Raw genomic sequence first — 24994 nt, forward strand, 5'->3', positions numbered from 1 at the left:
TCTTGTGTCTTTTGCCTCTTCTGTCTGATAACGTCCAGCTCTAAATGAGCTCCCATATTCAAACTGCCTAAAACAACACAACTAAGATCCAAGGAGCCCAGGATGGGCAAAAGGGTTGCGCCCCTCCCGTGCAGCTCCATTTTATGCGTGTTTCTTTCCGGGATACCCCTGACATTCCAGGCTTGCACATCTTGGTAGACCAGGAATCCCCCCCTTGCTCCCCTATGGGATTATACTTCAGTGGCTCTCTGTTTAAAAGCTTCCGGGGGTGGTGCCGTTATTCTTTGGAACATTCTCAGTATTGTAAAAGTTCTTATCTGAGGGCACAGTTGATTTTTGGAAAGAGCCACAAGTAGGTCCAAGCCAAATCTGATGAAGAGGCTACATCAAGCTGCATGATCGTTTTTAAATCAAAGTAGAATGGATTGTGATTGGCGGGATTCCCAAACCTCATGGAAGCTGTGTGTTCTTGCAAATCCCGAGGTGCTGTAACCAGCCACTGCTCCTAGATGTCCTCCCTGCCCTGCCCCTTCATGTGTCAACGTCCTACCTACTTGCTGGCTTATAACAGTTACATTTTTTTTTTTTTTTTTTTTTTTGTATGCGGGCCTCCCTCTGTTGTGGCCTCTCCCGTTGCGGAGCACAGGCTCCGGACGCGCAGGCTCAGCGGCCACGGCTCACGGGCCCAGCCGCTCCGCGGCATGTGGGATCCTCCCAGACCGGGGCGTGGACCCGGTTCCCCTGCATCGGCAGGCGGACGCGCAACCACTGCGCCACCAGGGAAGCCCAACAGTTACATTTTTAAAAAATCTCCCCTTTCTAGGTTCTCATCAAATACACTACCAGCGTTCCCACAGGTACCCCAGTGAGTCTTTGAGACATTTTCTATCTGAATCGGGAAGAAAACCAAGGAATGGATGAAGCCCCTTGTGTCATTTCCAGTCTGTCCCCTCCCCCCAAATATAGGTGCAAAATACATGTAAGTTCCTCAGGGCCTCCCTCGTCCTTTCAGGGCTCTTGCAGGCTATTACTCTGATAAACCCCTTTTGGGGAAAATGTGGGCTCCTTCATGTGTGCCCACCCCAGACTAGGCTGTGAGTTTTTTTAAACTTTGGTAAAAATAACATAAAATTACCATCTTAACCATTTTTAAGTGTGCAGTTCAGTAGCATTAAGTAGTTTCATTGTTGCATAATCATCACCACCATTATCCTCATTGCCAAACTGAAACTGTACCCATTCAACAACTCCCCGTTCTTCTCTCCCACCAGCCCCTGGTAACCACCATTAATTCAATTACTATCTCATATAAGTGGAATGATACAGCATTTGTCCTTCTGTGATTGGCTTATTTTGCTTAACATAATGTCCTCAATGTTCATCTACGTTGTAGCATGTGTCCGAATTTCCCTTTTTTTTAAAAGGCTGAATAATACTCCATTGTATGTATGTATATTTTGTTTATCCATTTACCTGTCAATGGACTTTCAGGTTGCTTCCACCTTTTGGCTCTTATGAATAATGCTGCTATGAACATAGGTGTACCAAAAAAAAAAAAAAATCCAAGGAACAAGAAAAAACATCTTTGAATAGGAAAGAGATAGTAAAAAGGCTCAAGACTGAAGGAACACTCTGGATAAATTCTTTACAATGTCTAGTAGGTACCAGACTTATTTGGAAGATGAATAGGTTAGTGGTCCCCAACACTTTTGTAGATGAGAAATTCTTTACACCTAAAACTAGTTCAGTTACTGTTTTGGGGATGAGTCTACTACAAATGATTAAGAATATACTTTCCTGCTTTCCAAGATCTAGATGTTTTTAATAATAAATAACAACAAGAAAAGGTCTGAAACTCCAAGGCAAACTCCAGTGAAAGCAGAAATAAGGAGGCAAAGTGCTATGGGCATATAGAAATAAAAACAGAAATCAATATATGGTAAAGTTAATGAAATTCAAGTCAGAGTGAGGTTCTGGGACTGCTTACTGTCTTTCTCCACCCCTGGGAACTGCCCCAGTTGGTGAATCATTCTGGAATTCGAATCTCTTTACCTTTGAGATGGATATGGAGGAAAATTGGGAAAAACAGAGCTATGCTCCTTTGCTTGTGTCTACATTAGGACATATATATCTTTCATTCCGTGGGAAAACATAACTTTAATTGAACAGATACAACAATAATATTTCAAGAAAAACCCCACAGAATCTAGGAATTAAAGATGGTTTGGACTTTTCCAATGTCTGTTGCTCCATTTTGAACCATCTTCTTTGTTCATTTCACTCCTAATCTAAAAACTACCCCCAGGACCATTTTTACACCTTCGACCTTGTCTGAACCAGCTCATTATTAGCTGTGAAGGAGTTTGTAAGATTAAATACCAAAGGTTTTTTTTCCCCCTTCCAGCCATTTTACTAGTTTTCTACATCAAATTCTCTCTCCTTAAACAATAGTTCTTTGTACACTCTAAGCTCTTGTCTCTACTCTCACTGCTTGCCCGATTCTCCAGTTTCCATGCCATTTTAATTGGAATTTTAGGACCACTCTTGCTTTTACTCAAGGGCCCACACATTAGGGCATCTAAATACTTCCCCTCATTTCCCCAATCTCACACATTCTTCCACCCACCCTGCAATCCCTCCCTCAGACTCTCGGTCCATATGGATTTAAGACTCCTAGTGCTTTGAAAAGCCAATAATTGATAATAAATACCTAGTGATTATAACAGTGCCTGGCACTTGGTGACACCTAGATGACCATTGACAGTTATGATGATGTGAGAGCCATCTGCAATACTGGGATCTTAAGACCAATGCCATGGGGGTCATGGAGAGAAACACCTGGGAGAACGTTTGTGACGTGTTCACCCAGGGCCTGACCCAAAGAGATGTTCAACCAATCTTAACCAAATCATTATATACCATGCTTTTAAATGCTTAAGCATTTTAAATTATTTCTTTCAAAAGTATACATCCTACCAAGAATAAAATTTAATGTACAATTCTGAAATACTATTTGATAGGAGAGAAAAACTCAATGCAATATACACTAATAGTAATGATTTCAGGTTTAGAAGGAATTCATGTCCTTCGGAATCCTAATACTATAAATTTGATACCAAATATTAATAAATAGGCTTTTGCTAGTGGATATCAATTCTTTTGGAATTTCCATGCATGCATTATTATTTTGGCTCTTTAATTTTATATCTAGAGTATGTTCATTTTTTTTTTTTTTTTTTTTTGGTACGTGGGCCTCTCACTGTTGTGGCCTCTCCCATTGCGGCGAACCCGGTTCCCCTGCATCGGCAGGCGGACGCGCAACCACTGCGCCACCAGGGAAGCCCTAGAGTATGTTCATTTTTAAAAAAGAAAGGATGAAGCAGGTAGATTTTATTGCTTGCTGCTTCTAATTTAACACCAGAAGTTTGACACTAGACAGACTTAGCAGGTGGTAGTTGGTAAGAAGAACTTGAAGCAATATAGTTCATTGTATTTTAAGGGAGAGAAAGTATTAATTGTCTGTGCCTACGTGAATGAGGGATGGTAGAAATTATAGAGAACCTAGGGCTTCATTAAGACCTGGCTTGGTCCTATTGCTGTTATGAGAAAATTAAAAATAAATGGACAATAGTTTCCACCTCTAAAACATATTATATGCAGTACATACTTTAACCTAGTTTACAATTTACATTTATTATGCCCAGTGAAACCACAAAGCCAACGTTTAATTTTACAGTTTAAAGTCACACATAGGGGAAATGCTTTACAAAATAAGATATTGTTCCGTAATGAAAACTATTACAGTATAGGTCCCAAAAGTCTCAGTTCAAGTGGTTTACCTGAATAACAGAGCTGTCGTGGAATGCAGGCTACAAGACACAGTAATGCTTTCAATAGTCGTTTCAGGTTTGAAATTTGCCAAAGCTGAAGAGACATTTGAAACAAGACCCGTCTTAGTTTTCCAAGATTTTTTTTGGTTTTCCAACAGCATTATATTTACTGAAAAATGCCAACACTTCTGGAAAATTGAGTGTAAAAAGCAGCTTACATTTTACTGCTTGTATACAGCATGTAAATCTTCAATATTTTACTCTACCTTGAAAGCATCTTTCAAGATTTAAGAATCTCAGTTCTACCTATTTCTGTTTATTACCTGACTTGATTCACAGACTCTAATATAGAAATCAAATATTTGTGCCACTGCCTACATCAAATCGAACATATTCCTGCAATCTGTTTAGTTATCTGCAGTCTATTTACAAAGCAAGTGCATGATTCCCTCTGATCAATCTGTCATACTAAAATGTAAGCAGTATTTGTCAACTCCTACATTTATGTCATGCCGGAGTGTGTGATGCAAAAATACCATCCAGAGACTTTCTTAATCCAAAGTCTAGTTTCACAAAGTCACACACAGTATGATATTCTATCCTAGATATACTCAGCATGGGGTGTTTTTCATATGTTGTGAACTGTTACAGAAAAGATGGAGATATAGTAGCCAAGTGTATGTATGAACATAAAATATTGCAAAGCTTAAAGTCCAGCTAAATATACACAGAAGTTCTTTTGTGTATAAGAAACAAACAAGTTTGTTTGAAAGGAATGCTGATGGCTTAGTATGTGATGGAACATGACATCTAAAAGTGGGCTACACCAACCTGATGATCCTCAAGTTTGGACGTCACATTAAGCATCCTCAATGTACATATAGCTTATGTCACTAAACACTGCCAATCTGAATGACCATTAAATACAATTTCCCAAACTTTGAGTATCAGGTTGTGCCCAGGCTTGACAAACTGCTTAGAGTTCTTTCTTGCAAATTGAAAAATCATGTAGAATAAAATAGTAACTCAGAAATACCACATTTGGCAGTTGGTCACTGAAAATGTTAGCACCTTGATAAAGATTACAATTGTTCATTGGATGTGCCAAAGGAAAAGTAAAAGAAAAAATGCCCTGTTTTATTTATAAATCACAGTTTTCCTCACAGTGTTAGACTTGGGTCACTCTGATGTGGCAGTGCCTTATAGGAGGATGGGCCATTATGTATTTTTTTCATTTGACCTATGGCAGTACACATGGATCAGCCGGTGGAGCTATGAGATAAGGACCACAGACAGCAAACTTACTCTTAGTGCTAGAATATTAAGAGGGTGCAACTAACAGGGTTAATGAATGTGTATGTTTCAGTCCTACTCCATTTTAAAACCAATGTTTTCTAACAACACATTCCTTTATCTTTTCTACAAAATCTGCATTAAAAATTATGATATACTGGCACCGGAAAAATATTTGCCAGGTTGAATGCTTTTCTGACCTAAACACTACGTATATTCTCATTTTCTGGCTCACTAATGCATGGGTTGGTGTTTCAATATGTTCTCATACATTAATTGAATAGAACACAAAATTATGTGGTATAGATGTGTTTCATGTGTTATAACCTGGGCAGTCATTTCTGTAGTTCATGCTAACAGGGAGCTATTAGAAAGATTGTATTTTTCAGTGGGCTATTGAGCTAAGTTGATCTACCTGTTTGACAACCTAAAACTACATGTTGTTGACAAATGAGAAAAATAATAGAGAAAACATGTAAATTCCTTTTCGTGTCTATATGATAGATGACCTTGACCCTGTACTTGGTTCTCTTTTAACTTTGGATGGCCATTTCTGTCTTCAAGGTCATTCATTCACTTTGTACCTTTGAAATGTTAAAAAAAAATAAGGTGTTTTTATGGCTTCAAGTTTAACAACTAATAGATTAGTAATAGTCACCAATCATACCAATGAGATTTCATACTCAGCCATAAACTATTAGAAAAATCCAGCCATTATTAAATTCAATCTTATTTCACAAACAGTGAACTGTAAGTTATAGCACAAGTCCTGAACTTCTTTGACTCTGGCTGCTGTCCTCACCTAAACCATTACAATGACCTTGTCCAATGAGGAAGGAGTAAAGGGGAGAAACATCAGAACCAGAGATTGATCTAGTCAATTGTGTATCCAAAGGTGCTTTGCCTTATTGCTATGACCAGACTGTGAAATCATAGTCAGGAGCAAGCTGGTGTGCTCAGAGGTGACCCTTCTTGTCCCAAGTCCTATTATCCCTCCAAGAGATTAATTTGTACAAGTAAAAAGTCATATTGTATCAATGGAGATCCCACACTTGGCGAAACCGTTATGACTACAAACATTTGAATAATTTAAATCCACTTTGTTTACTCTCATCTATAGAATCTTAAAGATACTAGAGACTGAATATTAATTTTAAGGAGGGTTTCTAGAGCAGCAAAAGACATTATTTGGTTTTATTATCATTGATATCACTTGGAGCCTGTGATATATCAACAGCTCCTTGTCCAAGGTCATCAGTGAAGCTCATGGACCTGATTTTGAATTGTGTCTTAGCTTCTATGGGAAGCTTCCAGGCTACCTATATATCCTAGTTTAGAACTTAGACCTTAGTTGCTTGAATAAATGCTTTTCTTATCTGAAGCTTGGAAAAATTAGTATTAAATGGAATCCAAAAGACCTATTAAAATAACTACAAGTGATGAACACTAGTAGCCATGGAAGATTAAATTTAAAACTTGCTTAGAAAGAAAAGGTATAGTATCAGAATAAGTATACACGAGGAATATATACATAGACACCTGTTTCACACAGAAAGCTTTCTGTAAAAAAAAAATACAAAAGCAACCAGTGCCGTATATTATGTAAACTCACAAAGTGTACTTTATACACAAACATGAAGCATAAATTAAAAAGTAGGACAACAGCAAAACATCTTAAATATAGAAGAATTTGCACATATTTTTGTTAAATAAGAATAAATAATTTTATCACACAAATTCACATACCAGTTGCAAAAACAATAAATTACTTTTTTTTTTTCAGTGCTGCAACTTTTTTTGTTTGTGATTAATCCCTTCATTCTTAATGTGCTAAAACTGTTTCCACAGGAAGGCAGAGGAAGTTGAATTTGTTGAATAAATTAAAACAATGTCCTTAAAGCTCTAAACGACAAGGCAGGACTTCGTTTGACTTTTTCTGTTCCAGAAGAAATAAATGCTATTTTCTTCTGGACTCCCTTAGTGTTTAATGAAACAACCTGGAGTATTTAGTTTTGTGAGTGAGATTAGATTCTTACCAACCTGAGCATTTTTAGACAAGCTCTTTTCTTTTTCTTTTCTTTTTTTTTTTTTTCTTTTTAGGAAGTAGCCCCTAGCATCCTGAATCCTACGCTCTTTATTCAAGATGTTAACTATGGAAAGGTAAAAGGCATAACCCAATGTGAAACTGAACTAAATTATCTTCATTATAGAGGATTTTCCCTTTGCTCATCATTCTCTATGTCTACCAAACACTCCATTTCTCTGAATTTCAGTTTCCAGTCTATAAATTTTCTCAGGAGTTTACAGACATACATTCCTTAGTCAGTCTATTGATACCCATACCAAGCCAAACCAAACCAAACAAAAAACCCTAAAGGAAACTCCTTGAAAGCATGGAATAGTGGTTTATTTGTTCTAAGCTCTCTAGGATTGCTCCCATGAGAAGTGTAAAACTTTAATATTTGGGGAAAAAATGAATCATTGGTAAATCGTATTTAAAAATCTATGAATACAGTATGGAGAAGCAGAGTAGGAGACAATCATGTTTGCTCTTCAATTATTTTTTAATGTTGCTGTCAATATAACCACAAAAGATTAAAAAAAAATTTGTCATAGTTTAAGTACTTGATTCAAGTTATTCTGAATACTGGAAAAAGTAAAGTTGGTCCTTCTCTTAATTCTCTCTGCATAGTCAAATGGTCGGTGTGATTTTTATTTTTAATTTTTTTTTTCTGACTGATATGAATAGCTTTGCTCCCTGGCCCTGATATCTGGTACCTTCATCAAATGGAGGTTACCAGTCTTGTATAGGCCTCCTTTTTCTAACTGGTAATTTATTAAGAAAAAAGGACCAGGTCTAAAGCACAGTCAGTCTATGAAGATCCAAAGGATGATTAACAGTTTTGATTTCTTAATGATTTCTTAAGAAAATACTTAAAACAGTGAGACATCCATTCCCTTGGTCTATTGAAATGAATGTGCTATAGCAAGATCAATTACATAATCCTTTTATATTAAAAATATCTTATAATAAAAATAAACTCTCATGAGCTTAAGGAAACTCAAACAATAGTACCCTAATATCCTTATATGCAAATCTTTAACAATAGGCACATTTGGTATGATTATTATAAAATTTTATAAAAACAAGTAGCTTTGTGATATTTCACAAAGAAAAAGAAAAAACAAATGAAATGAAATATCTTAGATTTTCTGAACTATGGGGTAGATGGATGCAGTTTACTGTCTATGAGATTTTTATGCAGATGACTGTAAAAGTTTTCCATGTCTAACTGTTCCAACTCACAACCTACCTAGACAGGCTATGGAAATAAGAGCAGACTTTGCAAACACCATCACATTTCATCACTCAAACACTTACTGGTACAACCAAATGCTTTCTAATTGGGAAAAATCTTAAGTACAGTATAAGTATACTTGGATTAAGAAAAAAAAAAACAATGCAAGGAATTATTGCCTATGGTGTGGAAACAGTATTATTAATATTAACCATTTTTTTCACTAGCCACATTAATGATAACCACTTCTAGATATGGCTAACTACCAAGTCAACAAGAAGTACAAAACATTGTAGGTCCTACAAAACCCTTGAACAAAACAAACAAGCAAAAACAAAATGCATTTTAAAGGCTCGCTGGTAAGAGGTATACCAGTGTTGAAGGTGATAGAAAACTCTTTGCTGCGTGTTCCGAATGTATATTACACATTGTGAGATATCAGATGGGAACCATAGAAAGAGAAAGCAGTTGTGAAAAGTATAACTTGAAAATACGGTGAAGCATGTGTTTGTTTTCTTTTTAAATTCTAACAGGAGGAAACTAATTTTTAGACTCGATAACATACATACACACACAAACATTTCTTCTACCTCCTAATTACGCATTAGTTTGGCTGGCTGCCTGAAAAAAATACAGGCAGTCAAAGGCTTAAATAAATGGACCCCTGTATGTATTTAAATGACTAGATACACTGAGCTCCTTTTTTCTTTTCAGAATTTCGCAGAAGATTCTTGCTGTCAAGATGGTTTTTGACCAAAATTTTATCTCCTGTAGTCTGAACGTATACTAAATCTTTCTTAAAACAGCAGCAAGTTCTTAATTTCCAGTAAAACATCCACAGCTCTTTCTAGAAACTGGAAGGAGTGGAAACAGCTGCAGACCTACTTTGGTCAAACACTTTTTTATAGAAATATATATACATATATATATGTATATATATATATATATTTTAATAGAACCAAGTGATATAAAGTGACATACCAAGGAAGAATGTATTTACAAACAGTAAAAATAAGCTACTGTGTAAATAATATGCATGAAAATGATTACGATGCCTTTGTAGACATTCTGTAAGAGGTAGGTGACAAGGGGGAGACTGCTCTGCCATCTTCAAATGTCCCCTGATTCCACATTCATCAGTGTTTTTGTATTCTTGTAGGCCCAGGGGATGTTCAATAACTCCCAAGTTTTTCTACATTCCAAGGTCACCACTGTCACATGAAGCAGTGTGCATCTTTATTTGGTCGCTGAGAGCAGATTCTGCCCATAATCGGACTCCTGTTGACAATGACCCTGAAGTGTGACTTTCCGTGCTTTCGGTTGACCTCGTGTTCACCACGACTGTATCAGTGATGAATCATCCAGTTGTCTCTGCAGAAGATCATAACCACAGGCTAACATTTCTTTAGCAAACATTGCTTAAACGCAGAAGGCCTCTGAGAGAGAAGACATCCCTTCGCTAACTTCCGGTTTCCATCCTGGCACTGCACCGTCCTGGTGTGCCAGCCTGTGTCACAGGTTCTAGAACAGGCGAGCCAAGGGCCCGTCATCCACTGCAGCTGTGGAGTGGGCGAACCCACTTTATTGCTGCTGTCACTAGTGACAGAGTTTACTTTTGGAGTAGACTTCTTGGGAACAAAAAAACTGTAACGGACATCTAAGGCCTTAGTTGGGTCTGTTGCAAGAATCTGTACGATCAGAATTTCCTTCGTGGCTGAGTAGCCCATCCCATGCAAGAAGTCATCCCTGTGGCTCCAACCACTGTAGTTCATGACTGTTCCATTGATGTCAATGATGGTTTCCGAAGTGGAGATCATGTACTTTCCATTGATAAGGTACTCACCGTTTTTCTTCTTCAGGGCTAAGTAGGCAGTGAATCTAGTCTGGTCTTTGGCTTTGAACTGTCGGACTTTTATGTGAGTCGCGCCTTCAGGGATCCTCACAACATCAGTGTAACCCTTGCTGGAAGCAGGAACGTCCACAGGGGAGAGAGAGAAAAAGAAAGGGGAGGAAAGAAAAATACGTAAATGCTTAACAAATGGATAAACAAATAGAAATTCTCTAAAAGTCTCACCTTATCTTAATGTAAAGTTTTAATGCATTAAAAAGATTCGTTTAAAATTGCCTTCAAAAATTAATTTTCTTAGAACAAAATAAAATTGCAGTCAGACTATCACATTGTATACATTTTATTTTATTTTATTTTATTTTTTTTTTTCCGGTACGCGGGCCTCTCACTGATGTGGCCTCTCCTGTTGCGGAGCACAGGCTCCGGACGCGCAGGCTCAGTGGCCATGGCTCACGGGCCCAGCCGCTCCGCGGCATGTGGGATCTTCCCGGACCGGGGCACGAACCCGTGTCCCCTGCATCGGCAGGCGGATTCTCAACCACTGAGCCACCAGGGAAGCCCAGTATACATTTTTATTATGATGTTCAAAATTAGGATGATGTTAGCAACCTGCCTTGGTTTTAAAAATTTATACTACCTTTAGTTAAAGATTTACGCAAAAATCACACATCCTTATCAAATCTTATCATCTTTACAAAGCTACTTTAGGTTTTTTCTGGCACAAAATTGCACGTAAACACAAAGCAGCAAAAATCTACCCTCAATTAATCTCACAGAAGTCTTTCAATGAACGTTCCTCAAGCTTGTTTGCATATTAAGATCATGTGAGGATCTTTTAAAAATTCCAAAGCCTACAAATTTAAATCCCCAGATGCCAGAGCAGTTAAATCCCCATCTTTCAGGATGGGTCGTAGGCAGCAGTACTTTTAGAGTTCCCCACGCTGTTCCAAGGTGCACACTAGTTGGGAAACCACAGATTTAATTATTTGCTGGGCTGTAGACAGGTTAGAGGCTCTGATTCCATTTCTACTAAAACTCTGGATTTCCTGGGGCAGGACAGAAAATAGAACACAAAATTCTTTAACTGCGTAACCGTAGCTTACCAGAATAATCAAAGGACAAAAAAAATCCTTAACGCCTTAGCAAATTTCCCTGAAAGCGTAGGGTCTGCAAAGTGTTATGGTCAATTGAGCGAGGCTTTATGGAGAGTGACATATGAGATAGATCTCTAATGACCCATCATCTGCTCAGGAAAATGGGCAAAGGCATAAATATCTCTGATACCCATAAGGTTGCAGAAAACGCAAGGACAGAAAGGTTAATTAAGCACCAAGGGATTATACCAGTGTGGAGGAGTCATCTTTTGCCCACATCTTTGCCTCTCTAAGTAATTTCATATTAAGGTCCTCATATGTTTTACTTTCCTAGTTATTTAAATAGAAACAAATACTTCACTTGTGCAGTTTGACGGATGTGTGTGAAATTTAATTATTTACTTCTGAATTCTTACGCAAGTTTAGAGGATACGGGATAACGGATTCATATATGTAAAATCCAAATGTGTTTCCCACTCAAACATTTCCTCTGAATTGGAGAGGAGGCTTATCCCCAGGGAAGGCCCCTTTCTATTGGGCATCTGACCTACCATAATGGCCAGACAGGTGTCAGAGCTTCCTACTGTGCTGAAGAGAGAAGATGCAATGCTGATGATGTTGCTTATCTATTCAGTTTGATTGATTAGCTTTTTTTTTTTGGTCGCACCACTTAGCTTGCAGGATCTTAGTTTGCCGACCAGGGATTGAATATGGGCCCTCAACAGTGAGAGCCTGGAGTCCTAACCACTGGACTGCCAGGGAATTCCCTAATTTGATTCATTATTTTAATTTTTGTAATACATTTGGACTAGATTCTGTCACAGGATTTTTTTTTTTTTTGGAAGTATCTAATATTAAGAGATGAGACGTTTCCACAATGGCTTCAGACAAAGCCAGGAGAAAACATTCCATCTTACCTAAAAAGTCTATAATGTGGAGATGTATTAAAGTATTTGCACAAGTTCACTCCAGAGCTAATGAGTGGCAGTTCTAGGCCTCTCGACTCACACTTTATGCCCCTTTTACCACGTCCCCATTGCGTGAAACCCTTCCCTCCACCAACTGTACTTCATAACAGTTAAAATAAGTTCTGGTGATGTTCAGAGTTTAACTGATACCAAACAGGGTGTCAAGAAAGCGAAGAATATAGGGTAAGGGAATTAGACAGGAGAGCCTTTTTTTTAATCCTTGTTCTTAGAGTCTGACTCATATTCACGAGAATCACTGGCAACTCTCAGCACTGCGCAGGTCTCAAACTGAGCTTCCCGAGCCACTGGGAAGTATGAGAATTCATGCCCTGATTTCTGTTCTTTTCTTTTTTTTTAAACATTTTTATTGGAGTATAATTGCTTTACAATGTTCTGTTATTTTCTGCTGTATCACAAAGTGAATCAGCTATATGTATACATATATCCCCATATCCCCTCCCTCTTGCGTCTCCCTCCCACCCTCCCTATCCCACCCCTCTAGGTGGTCACAAAGCACCGAGCTGATCTCCCTGTGCTATGCGGCTGCTTCCCACTAGCTATCTATTTTACATTTGGTAGTGTATATATGTCCATGTCACTCTCTCACTTCGTCCCAGCTTACCCTTCCCCCTCCCCGCGTCCTCAGTCCATTCTTTACGTCTGCGTCTTCATTCCTGTCCTGCCCCTAGGTTCATCAGAACCACTTTTTGTTTTTTTAGAGTCCATATATATGTGTTAGCATACGGTATTTGTTTTTCTCTTTCTGACTTACTTCACTCTGTATGACAGACTCTAGGTCCATCCACCTCACTACAAATAACTCAAGTTCATTTCTTTTTATGGCTGAGTAATATTCCATTGTATATATGTGCCACATCTTCGTTATCCGTTCATCTGTCGATGGACACTTAGCTTCCTTCCATGTCCTGGCTATTGTAAATAGAGCTGCAATGAACACTGTGGTACATGACTCTCTTTGAATTATGGTTTTCTCTACCCTTCCCCCTCCCCGCGTCCTCAGTCCATTCTTTACGTCTGCGTCTTCATTCCTGTCCTGCCCCTAGGTTCATCAGAACCACTTTTTGTTTTTTTAGAGTCCATATATATGTGTTAGCATACGGTATTTGTTTTTCTCTTTCTGACTTACTTCACTCTGTATGACAGACTCTAGGTCCATCCACCTCACTACAAATAACTCAAGTTATTGTTTCTTTTTATGGCTGAGTAATATTCTGCTGTACATACGTGCCACATCTTCTTTATCCATTCATGCGTCGATGGACACTTGGGTTGCTTCCATGTCCTGGCTATTGTAAATAGTCATGCCCTGATTTCTTGATGTTTTAGTAAAATAGGTTTCCCTTTGTACTCCTTATTCATTTTCTTTGCACCCTTCTTGGTATCATTTACACTTTGGACATTAACCAGCTTCCTTGGCTACCATGAATGAATGCAGCTGTTTTCACATAACTATGAAGTATGAAGTGTGGCTGGCAAGGCAGGGGGATCTTCTTTTGTTCAGGGTTATCTCCCCAGTACAAGAACAGTACCTGCCATGAAGGAATACATGCATTCTTACATACTAAGCATGCTGCCACGGAAGGGACATTCTAGTGGGGTGGGGTTTACACCCCCAAACAAAATTATGTGGCGAAATCTGTTGATTAAGAGCCGTGAAGAAACAGAGTAAGAAGATAGAGGAACGACGAGGATGGGGGAGAGATCCTCCTATTCACTTATGGAAGCCACCACCTTGTTAAGGGGCGGGTAGTGGTGACATTTAACAGACATCTAAAGGAATTCTAGAGGAAGCACTGCTTATTTATTGTTAAAAATTGTTCCAGGCAGAGGAAATAGTGCACATGCTGCCACTTGCCACGTTTGAGGAGTGGTGGGAAGTCCAGTAGGTTAGCGCAGAGCAAGGGAAGTGGCCAGTGTAGAAGGGACTCAGGGCAGGGCAGGGACCAAATGTTTTAGCATCTCACAGGTTATGAAGGGGTCTCGGACACTGACTCTAAGTGAGAAGGTAGCCATTGGAGGGTTGAGCCCAGGAATGCCACCATCTGACTTAGGTGATAAAGTGATGGCTCTCTCTGCTTTGTGAAAAAGAGTCTGTGAGGGGCCAGGGGCCAGGAGACCCGTGGGAAGACTGCTGGATTGGTCCAGGCAAGAGACAATGACTCCCAGATGGCAGTGCTCTTGCTCATGGCGGTAAGGGGCAACCAGATTCTGGACATATGTTGGAAAGAGGACTGAGAGGATGTGCAGATGGATGCATGTGGGGTGTGAGAGAAAATGAGGTGTGGAAGATGACGCCCAAGTTTTGGTACTAGGCGGTGGAAGGATGGAGTTGCTATTTACTGACACGAAGAAAACTGGAGGAGTGAATTAAAATTAGGATCATATTTGTGAAGAGGTTTGAACTCAGTGCGGTATTTTAATATGCATTATCTCATTTGGTCCTCACAGCGACATTCATTGGCAAGGTAATTACTAGTATTTCCATTCTACTCTCAAGGATGCTAATTGTAAAGAAGTTGAGTGACTCTTCCAAGATCACATGGCTAGTGAATTACTGAGCCAGAGCGTGATTGCAAATATTCCAGCTCCAAGATCAATGTTCTCTTTTATCGATCACACTAGGCCAAGATAATTTATATAGGATACTCAAACAGGTCATTTGTACCACACACTATAATCTTGGTCAAATCAATTTGCAAGCAGTTATGTTGTATCCTCCTGTTGCTATCATGAATGTCTTCCTTCACCTTTTCAGGTGACATCAAATATGCGGATATTTGTTGTAAATACAAAAAGCTTAATGCTAAATTTAGCATTATAAAAAGAGGTTTATAAGTTGATGTAGGAAGGATACACAGCATACAGTACTTAAGGCATTATTTTTTAAAATAATTTTATTTCTCATTTGGTTCCTGAATTTTTTCCCTTCCTTCTTTTTTTGTTTCTTTTTTTCTTTTTTACAAATGGCCTGTGCATCCTATTTTTATGACCTAAGCTATAGCCTCTACTTTGGCATTTACCAGCCAAGTAAAACTGGGTAAGCCTTAAACTTTCAGAGACCCAATTCCCTCATTTGTAAAGCAAGAGACTGGATCATTTCTAAGGAGGCTTGCACCTTTGAAATATATTAAAACGCAGGATATAATTGGACTTGCAGGGTTTTTGACCTAGATGGCCCAACACAATTAGATGAATAATTATTATATCACTAGCAAATAGGATTAGTAATGCATATTTTATTTTATTTTATTTTATTTTTTTTTTTCTTGCGGTACGCGGGCCTCACTGCTGTGGCCTCTCCCGTTGCGGAGCACAGGCTCCGGACGCGCAGGCTCAGCGGCCATGGCTCACGGGCCCAGCCGCTCCGCGGCATGTGGGATCTTCCCGGACCGGGGCACGAACCCATGTCCCCCGCATCGGCAGGCGGACTCCCAACCACTGCGCCACCAGGGAAGCCCCAGTAATGCATATTTTAATACAGAAAAAATTCTCCAGCCATACATTTTTTTTATCATATCAAAGGTCATTTCTAGTTTTTTACATTACCATGGCATGCGATTGTTTTAAGAAATTCTTATTGCTGACTTGGTTTATATATTCCTCTCCAGTTAAAGACAACACAGCACATATATCAGGAATACAGGTGAACCTGACCAATACCACTCAGCATAAGAGTGGTCTAGTGAAGAGGAAAAACAATACTGCATTCCAGCAGACTCTTTAGCTGACTCAGCCATCCTAGCTGATAGTATAATATTTCACGCCAGAAAGTGGTACTTTCTAAACTTACATATATAAAGCAAGAGTATAATCAAGGACCATGAGAGGAAGCAGGAAACTGACATTATTCTTTACAGAGTAGATGTAAACCAGGATAGTTGTCTCAAAAACAGGCTTGCCATCTACACTACTGCAGATAACTTACATTTTGCATTGAGAAATGTTTTCTCAAGAAAACTACAGCCTAATGAGAATGTATTTGTAAAAAAAACAAAACAAAACAGTAATTCAGTTGGAAACCAGCCATCCCTTCCTAAATGGTTTCAGAAATAACAGATCTGCAAGATATGGCTAAAGTGGAATGTCACAGACTTTTTCTTTGCCTTTTTCACACTCTGCAAAACCTGGACCCACGGCTATTGCAGTTAATCTGCTCGCAGAGGTGCCATGGGTTTCCAGTCGGCATGAAGAGCTCATTTCATGTCCTCTCCTTCCCTTCTCATATTCATAATGTGTAACTAGGTCCTGGCTAGATGTCCTCCCACAGATAGCTTATGATGTAACACGAGTCCTCCTTTATCAATTTTGCAAGAGTCTAAAGCTTTGTTCAGATCAGATAAGGGCAATCGTTCTCTCACGTTACCTTTTTTTATTGAAGGTTCCAATCACCTTTGTGCAGCTGGAGTTGTCTCCTCCACACACTCCGCACTTGTCATACTGCAGCTTCGAGCCAATGATGCCATCACAGCCCGTCCTCACACACTTTCCCCGGACGCAGACGGAATTGCTGTATGGCCTGCATTCCGTTCCATCGGTCACCTGAATAATGAGAAACACGTTAGCAGTGGGAAATACTTGGGCCTGCGTAGGTGGGTTCTTTGATAAAATTGCAAGTTCTAATTTGGGAGTTTTAAGTTTGATTGGAATAGATAGTACTTTGGAAACTAAACAACCAATGAAAAAAAAAAAAAAGACCGATAGTTTCCAGGAGTATCCAACTGAAAAATTCTTGACATATTCGCAGAAAGAAGAAGAACTGGGATAGATTGGGGTTATTCCCTTTCTCTCTTCTTTATCTCTTGAGCTTAATTCCGAATGTGTTAGGAGACCCGAGGTCCTAGTCTCCATTTCTGTGTGCGTAATACGTTCCCATGGTATAGTCTTGCCTTTTTATTGCTAGAAACAATCTTTCACTTAGTGTGTGGGACTGTGTCACTTGTGTGGAGAGCAGAATATGACCAGGCTCACGAATGCAGACATCCTTTTTGTTTGCACAATTGTTTTTAGTTAATTAATCTTTATCGTTGATTTACGATGTTGTGCTAGTTTCTGCTGTGCAGTTAAGTGAATCGGTTATACATATGCATTATATCCACTCTTTTTTAGATTCTTTTCCTATATAGGTCATTACAGAATATTGAGTACAGTTCCCTGTGCTATACTGTAGGTTCTTGTTAGTTATCTGTTTTATATATAGTAGTGTGTATGTGTCAATCCCAATCCCACTTTATCCCTTCCTCCCTCCCGCTTGGTAGTTTGTTTTCTATAATCGTAAGTTTGTTTTCTATATCTGTGACTCTATTTCTGTCTTGTGCATAATTGTTATTACCGTAACAAAACTGAAAATCTACACTGGATAGTCACAACCTTGTAACGGTTGGAAAGCATTCCCTATTGTGTTGAACTGTGAGACACTGGAGTAGAGACAAATTTGTGTAAAAAAGAAGTCTGGGAAGGTCAGAGAAAAGTACTTACTGGAAGAGCCTGAAGATTTTTGAAAAAAAGAATTAGCATATATTTAATAAGCTAGTTACAAAATACTATGTATATGGTCTCAGTGGTTTGTGCATATAAGTATGTATAAGTAACATATATAGTCATATGTATAAACATACATATTTTGTATTTGTGTATATACAAAACTCTTTCATATGAGTGTGCGAGTATATGAGGGTGTATATGTGTATGAAGCGAGGTAGGGTAGCCTTCAACAGGTTAACAGCTCTCTAAATGATTATACTTCCAGGTAATAGTTTTGCTTTTATTTCTCTATAATATTTTTAAATGAAAATGTATTATTTTGCAATAAAAAGATAAAACATTTTAAATGTTACATAACTTGGACATTAACTTATTTTTCAATAATATGTCATAAATATCTGAAGACCAGTTACAGAGATAGTTTTAAATATAGCACCTCTCTGCAAATTAGATAAACTGTTTTAAACTGCCGCATAAAGTTAGAAAATGCTCTTCTGTGGAAAACAAGGGATAAGTTCACATGCCTATATTATAAATGTGTATAACTAGAAGAACATTGATTCATTTTAAAGGTGCAATACATTTTAGAGTCTAGGTCGGGGATGATGATCTTGAATCTATCTTCATGAATCGCCAAAGGAATTCTCCAGTAAAAGATGACAGAAAAATGGAAAACTTTCTGGTTTTAGAGTCCCCTTTACAAATGTACCTAGGGAATACTATTTTGCAGTTAAGTGTGCAATTCACCTTCTTGACAGAGAGTGACACTTTTTCAAAAATAGCTTTTAAAACATTTACTTGTTCTGTTGACAAAATCCTTTTGATTCATTGTAGCAAGTTTGAAAATATAGAAATTACAGAGGTAATTTCTTCCCAAACCTAGCCACCCCCCCCAGATAATGACTGTTTACATTAGGTATGTGCAGGCTCCATTCTACCAAATAATTTCCACCAAGGACGCGTACTGTTTCTGGACAGTCTGCATGCAGTTACCTTTGGGGAAAACACTACGTAGTAGCCGGTGCCCTTAGCTCTGCAGGTCAGTTTGCACACATCTCCTGGCAGGACGCCTGCATATTTGGGAACCCATTCCACAAATGTTTTGACTCCTTTTGCATCAGACTGATATCCATTTTTGGCCTCACACTGCTCATGACGAAAAGATTTACCTAAAAATCAAACATGTCACATTATTACTCTCTCTGTTCTGCAACTTAGATATATTCTTGTTCATTAAAATACATTTAAGGAGATGACAGATGATAACTTTTTTTTTTCCAGAGTCTCTCCACACCAGTGTTGAAGGATTTTTATCTTCAACACAGAGTTGAGAACAGCAATTATTTTCTTCCTACTCCCTGAACACTCAGTTGTTTATAATAATAATTTAAAAATCACTCATGTATTTGTTATTGATTTGCATACTGGTGGAACTGTGCAGTGCAAGATTAATAGGCTATTTCTCCAGCCTCCGCTATTTATTACTGCTAGAATACAAATTACACCCGACACATGATGGTTGCTGACACCTGGGAGCAGCGTACCATTGTCCGGGCAGGGTATGACACTGCAGGAGCGGTAGATGGCCCTCTTCCCTGTGCAGTAACGGCCATTGTTTCTGGGCGCAGGGTTATTGCAGTGGCGATAGGCAAACTGTACTCCTCCCCCACATGAGCGAGAACACTGGCCCCAGGACCCCCAGGATCCCCAGCTGCCATGGCTCGATGTCTAAAACAGAAAATAGAAGATATTTTAACTGAGAAGGGAGGAAAACATTCAAAATGTACATTTGGAAATCACATGCATTCAATGACTCAGCGGAATGTACATTTGGAAATCACTTGCATTCAGTCACTCGGTGGAAACTTCATCACAGTTAAATTTTCACTGAATTTAACATGGTCACAGGTATTGAACACTCTGGAATTACAATGTGATTCCAAATCTTGGCAATCCACCTTTTCTGTCCCCCACCCCCCAGCACCAGAGGGTCTGAACACTTCACCCTAAGTACTGGGCACCCTGCAAGGACTGCTCATGGCTTCTTTGGACCTTCTGATACTGTGCGTTTCTGTTAATAACCACTGAACCACGGCTCACTTTGTGTCCACCCTGATCTTGCATCTTTAAAGAACCGTGTGATGCTAAAGATTTTGTATGATTCCAGGTTGATTACGCTTACATCTCTTCTCCCTCTTTAGCACTGAAGTTCTGCAGTCCCTTTGTTGACATCACACGTCCCACCTGTGACAGACCCTCTGCCACATGCATAAATGTATCTGACCTGGGCTTGGCCTCATTACACCCCGTAAAGAGGGAATGGGACAGATACCGAAGAGCACCCAATCACACGCACTCACATCACAGGGAATGAAGAGTCCTGTTATGACATCCCTGGTTTATTGCTATGGACACACAGCAGGCAGCAGGAAGCTCAGAGACTCCAAAAGGAAGATACTAGAAACGCCTTTGCCGAGGGAATTCCTGAAGAACTTCCTCTGGATGTATGTGTCAGGGTATCCGTGTCAGGGTATCTGAGGATGCTTGCCTGTGTGTTAGTCTTGAAAGGCACAGGAAACACGCCTATGGCAACACTCTTCTAGGGACTTTGAAAATGTTATGAGTGAGAGGGAACAAATGCTCTGCTTGGACCTTGACAGTGAAGGTGGCACTTGCTGACCTGAAGCTGGACCGGGTGCATCGGGAGGGAGGAGGTGTCTCCCTGGAGCAGGTGTGGCTCCTTTAGTTCCTGAAGTTAGATTAACTTGCCACGAGGGGGAAAGCATGACCATTTTGGAGTTCACCAAGTATGCATGAGGACCATGTGTCAGCTTTGCTGCTATTTGCTTACCGAATTTATATACATGTATTCCAATAACTTTAAGAACAGTTTGAAAGTAAACTCCCAAGTGGTAATTTGGGGCCCTATGTGGGGTCTCAATTAGACAGAATCTGGGCTCTCTACTTATTTGCTACAGGATATAACCTGAGATCTGCATTTTCTCCAGTAGTTGACAGCTGGGGATGGCTCTTGCAGGTAAAGGAGGGAGCTGTAAATAGATCCCTCAAGGAAAAATATTTTCACTAGGAAAAGAGCCTTCTGTGGCCAGTCCCCGCAGGTGTCACCGGAAGGTACATCAGACCTTGGGTCTCCAGGCCCTGCGTGACAGGAAAATCACTTACTGAATAATATTTTTTCTTGGTCTTGTCCACACACTTGCCCTGCAGGCAGATCCTCCCTTTTCCACATGGTGTCCCTTCCACGGCTGGCAGCTTCTTGGTCAGACACACCATCTGGCCCTGGCGCACCACGGCGCACCAGAGGCGGGCGCACACGTCCATCCCGGGACACACCGAGTACTCGGGCCCGAAGGTCAGGTTGCACTGCTGGCTGGCATCGTAGGTCTGTCCCGGGAGTTCCTCGGGGCCCAGGATCTGCTTGCGCGGCAGGTCTAGCAAACAGTTACCTAAAAGAATAACCAAGATTGACCACTGTTCTGTGTTTCTGTTTCAAACCTTGAAGATTATGGATCTGAAAATGCAAGACTCCAGCTGGCGCTGAAACACGAGGCATCTACAGATCTGCAGTGTGATGCCCTGGGGAGGGGACTCCCTGCGGACGAGGCTGCGTGCCTCTGTGAGCTCACCGGCACCCACTAGGATTTCCCATGGATGATGTGCTCTGGGGTATACACAATCATGTGCAGTGGTTTGATTAAATAAAACTATTTCATAATAATTCGCTGTGAAAATAGTCATTGTGCTGCGGGACTAACAGAAACTGGGATGGACCTAGAGGAAATAAGATAGTGGGTATAATAACAATAACAATAATAAAAAATAGATGTTTACAACGTCGAGAAAACAGAGTTTGTCCTTGCACCCTTTCTATATCCCTTTCTCCACTTCCAACTACCCCATTCTTGCTTCTTCTTTATGAACCCATCCCCCATCCATGTCACCTTTCCATTAATTCCGTAAGTCATAAACAAGTGGATGCCTCTTTCATTCCTGCACTCACTCAACCAGCAGCTGCTTAGCACCTACAATGTTCTAGCAAACATACTAGATATTAGGGATACAGAAAAATGACCCAGATCTGCCCCTAAAGGTCTCCCAATAAACTGAAGGAAATAAAGTCTTTCTCTTAGACTGAAAGAATTTTAATAAAGAGCTTTCAAGCATCACATATCAGGAACAGTGGGAGAAGAAAGGAAAACATCTTCGATACCTTGGGGCTAGGCCCATTTTTTTACTCTTTGCATCCTTTTTCTCCCCTTTGTATCAGTTATTGAATGCAGTTGGTATTTGTTGGGTCTTTGGAGTGTGTCTGTCACAAACAAGTTAGTGCTCTCAGCACATACTGATGTGGGGATTATAAAGGGGTTGCGGGGGGTCAGTAGAAGCTGACACAGACAGAGCAAATTCAGAAGGTGAATTTGCTTCCCCAGAAAGCTTCCCTAAGAAATCCCTTCCCAGTGAGTTAACTCCTTCAACTTCCTCTCTTCATACAGGAGCTTACATATTGCCCGTAAGTTCTGGTATTTTTCTGTTTACTTGATTTTAAGGTGCACACACTGATTATTAACGATACTAAAAATAATTAATATTTGTTACACACTTAACACTTATCAGTTCTTTAAATGTATTAGCTTACCCAATCTTTACGAGAACTCTATGAAGCAGATTCTTTCATTGTTTTATTTTGCAGATAAGGAAACTGAGGAATAGAAAGATGGATCAGTTACCCAAGGTCCCACAGGTGTTAGGGTTTTATGCTCAGAGGCCCATCCTGCCTCTGCTGGGCATGTGGAGAGATTGCTTATTTTATTGCTAAAGGGCAGGCATGTGTAGGGATCCTTTAAATGGTAGCTAATGGTAGAAACAGTTGGTCTAAAGTTTAATTCTGGCAAAACACTAAATGGCTGAGTGTTCTTGGCCAAATTAGTTCACCGCTCCCTAATTTATTTTTAAGATCTGTGAAATGTTTCTCTCCTCACTGTGACACTGGAAGGGTAAAATTAGCTCACAGAGCTATAAGAGGGGACCAGAAAAATATAAAACAATCATACTGGTACTATACCCAACCTATTTAACAACACTTCAGATGTATTCAAGTCATTCTTTTTATTCAACAAAAGAAAACCATGTTTAAATCCTACTTTCCACTGAGAAATGGAATATTCAGCACATTTTAAGTATACTGCAAATGTTTTTACAACTACACTCAAGTTTCTTCAAAGCGAATACCTTGAAATTTGTCAATCTGTGATGGAGGCATTATATGAAAATGAATAAAGGGCAAAGTTCCTACTTAACTTCTGAGCCAGAACGTTTGAAGAGGTAAAGCTTCTTAAGGCAAGCCAGAAAAAGCATTAAAAATCAGTATCCAGCCAAAGAGAACTTGGGGAGAAAAACATCAAGTTAAAAGAAAAACATCAACAGCAAGTCAATAGGAAGGAATGATAGTAAAACCTCACTAAGCTTTGTTTAGAAGATAAAGTGAGATGAGGCCCTTTGGAACTCCGGGAAAAACATTATCTTCCTTGCTACATAAAAAAGAGCCTGTGTAAACCAGGGAATGCTTAGCGGATTGCTGATGGTAGAAGACTGTCAACAGATCTCTGAGGCAGCAAGAATGCTTTCCAGTTCTCCAAAAGTGCTGTTTGAAGAAACTTTTCTTTTTTTAAAATTTTACTGAAAAGCACAGACTGTAAGACCGGGTAACTAAATATTAGCTGGGAAGTCTTTAACATGTGTGGGTGCATGTGGCATGGGTCGACCTCGTTTCTCCCAAGCTGAAATAACTCAGCACCTCTCCATGGCTATGCGGTCACTGATATCTTCTCTACCTCCCTGATGATGTATGATGTGTGAAAAGAAACGTACAATGCAATTTGGAATCGGCTTATGACAAAGGAGGCTTCAAGATGTGGCCTCTCTTTATGAAGCTCAATACCAAAGTTTAAGTTTTAAAAATGTATAACATATTTACTTGGCTATTAAAAAAAAGAGATATCTTAGCTCTATGGTTTTCCCTTAGAGGTCATTTGGAGATGAACTTTTCTTGCTTAAAATAAAATGATTTATTCAGATTTGCTATTCATTTATTATTACTTTAATGCTCTCAACATTAGGATTTGTTGCTGCATTAGTTTCTGTTAACGGTGAAATCTACAGTCTATCCATTTCATCTATATGTTGAATTATGTCCTTTGGCAATAAAATAGGTACAGACAGTGCTCCCAAAGGGCAGACTTGTGCCAAGGGACAACCATAAAAAAATCAATATAAAGCCTGATTTCGAACTTCACGATATGAAATATTTAAGATTTAAGTAATAGTGGATCGGATATACACTTTTCATCTAAAAAATATGTACAATTCGGGGGAGGGGTGAGAGAGGAAATTGATCAGTCTTTTAGTATCTTTTATATTGACCTCTAAAAGTGTCCAATCTACTGTTGACTTTTCTTAATCTGTTTTACTTTTATTCTCAACCATATCTTCACATATTTTTAAATTTATCTTAGCCTGTAATCCTCTCTGGGCTTTGCTGCTGACATTTTGTCTGTTTATTCTGTTCCACAAAATTGCCAAGTTCTTTTTCCTTCTCTCTCCTCCTTTTTCTCTCCCTCCTTCCTTTCCTTCCTTCCTTCCTTTTGTTTTAACATTCTGCGTATATAGATGGATAGTTTCTAAAAGAAGGACAATGGAAATGTGTGCACATCACATATTTGGTTTCACCATCCATGTTAAGTTAAATGCTAAGTTACCTGTTAAGTTATAAGTAAAGCAGAAAATTTAAGAAGTAAGAGCCAGTGATTTGAGATGGACAAATGAAGGAAAGAAAATGGTAGTCTCTCCATGGCCACAAAGTACACTTGGGGTGATAGAAGGTATGCCATGCCTCCAGGAAATGGAGCAGAAAAATCTTTGGTTTTTTATATCTGACTTCTAGCACTGTTTGTCTTTCATATTAATGATTAATGAAACTTATCAGATGAAGGTTGGTTGTTTTTTATTCTTCTCATTCCCCTGTGACGCCCCGTTTCTAGCGCTGTAGTTATTTCTGTCTTCTCTTCCTTTTTTTTTTTTTTTTTTTTTTTGCGGTACGCAGGCCTCTCACTGTTGTGGCCTCTCCCATTGCGGAGCACAG

The 24994-nt window shown here is 39.3% G+C and overlaps 1 protein-coding gene across 1 annotated transcript in view; it reads right to left on the reverse strand.

Moving 5' to 3' along the window:
• Positions 1 to 9371: 9371 nt before the first annotated feature.
• Positions 9372 to 24994, reverse strand: part of ADAMTS5 (ADAM metallopeptidase with thrombospondin type 1 motif 5) — a 47461-nt gene continuing 31838 nt past the window's right edge. Inside the window, exons 4-8 of the mRNA XM_007124154.3 lie at positions 21019 to 21302; positions 19380 to 19563; positions 18829 to 19004; positions 16718 to 16893; positions 9372 to 10384 (exon numbers count right to left, since the gene is read on the reverse strand). Of these exons, the coding sequence (XP_007124216.2) occupies positions 9817 to 10384; positions 16718 to 16893; positions 18829 to 19004; positions 19380 to 19563; positions 21019 to 21302 (1388 nt within the window). The 3' untranslated portion in view covers positions 9372 to 9816. The remainder of the gene's footprint in view (positions 10385 to 16717; positions 16894 to 18828; positions 19005 to 19379; positions 19564 to 21018; positions 21303 to 24994) is intronic.

This window comes from Physeter macrocephalus, chromosome 1 (assembly GCF_002837175.3).
Source record: "Physeter macrocephalus isolate SW-GA chromosome 1, ASM283717v5, whole genome shotgun sequence".
Taxonomy (NCBI): Eukaryota; Metazoa; Chordata; class Mammalia; order Artiodactyla; family Physeteridae; genus Physeter; species Physeter macrocephalus.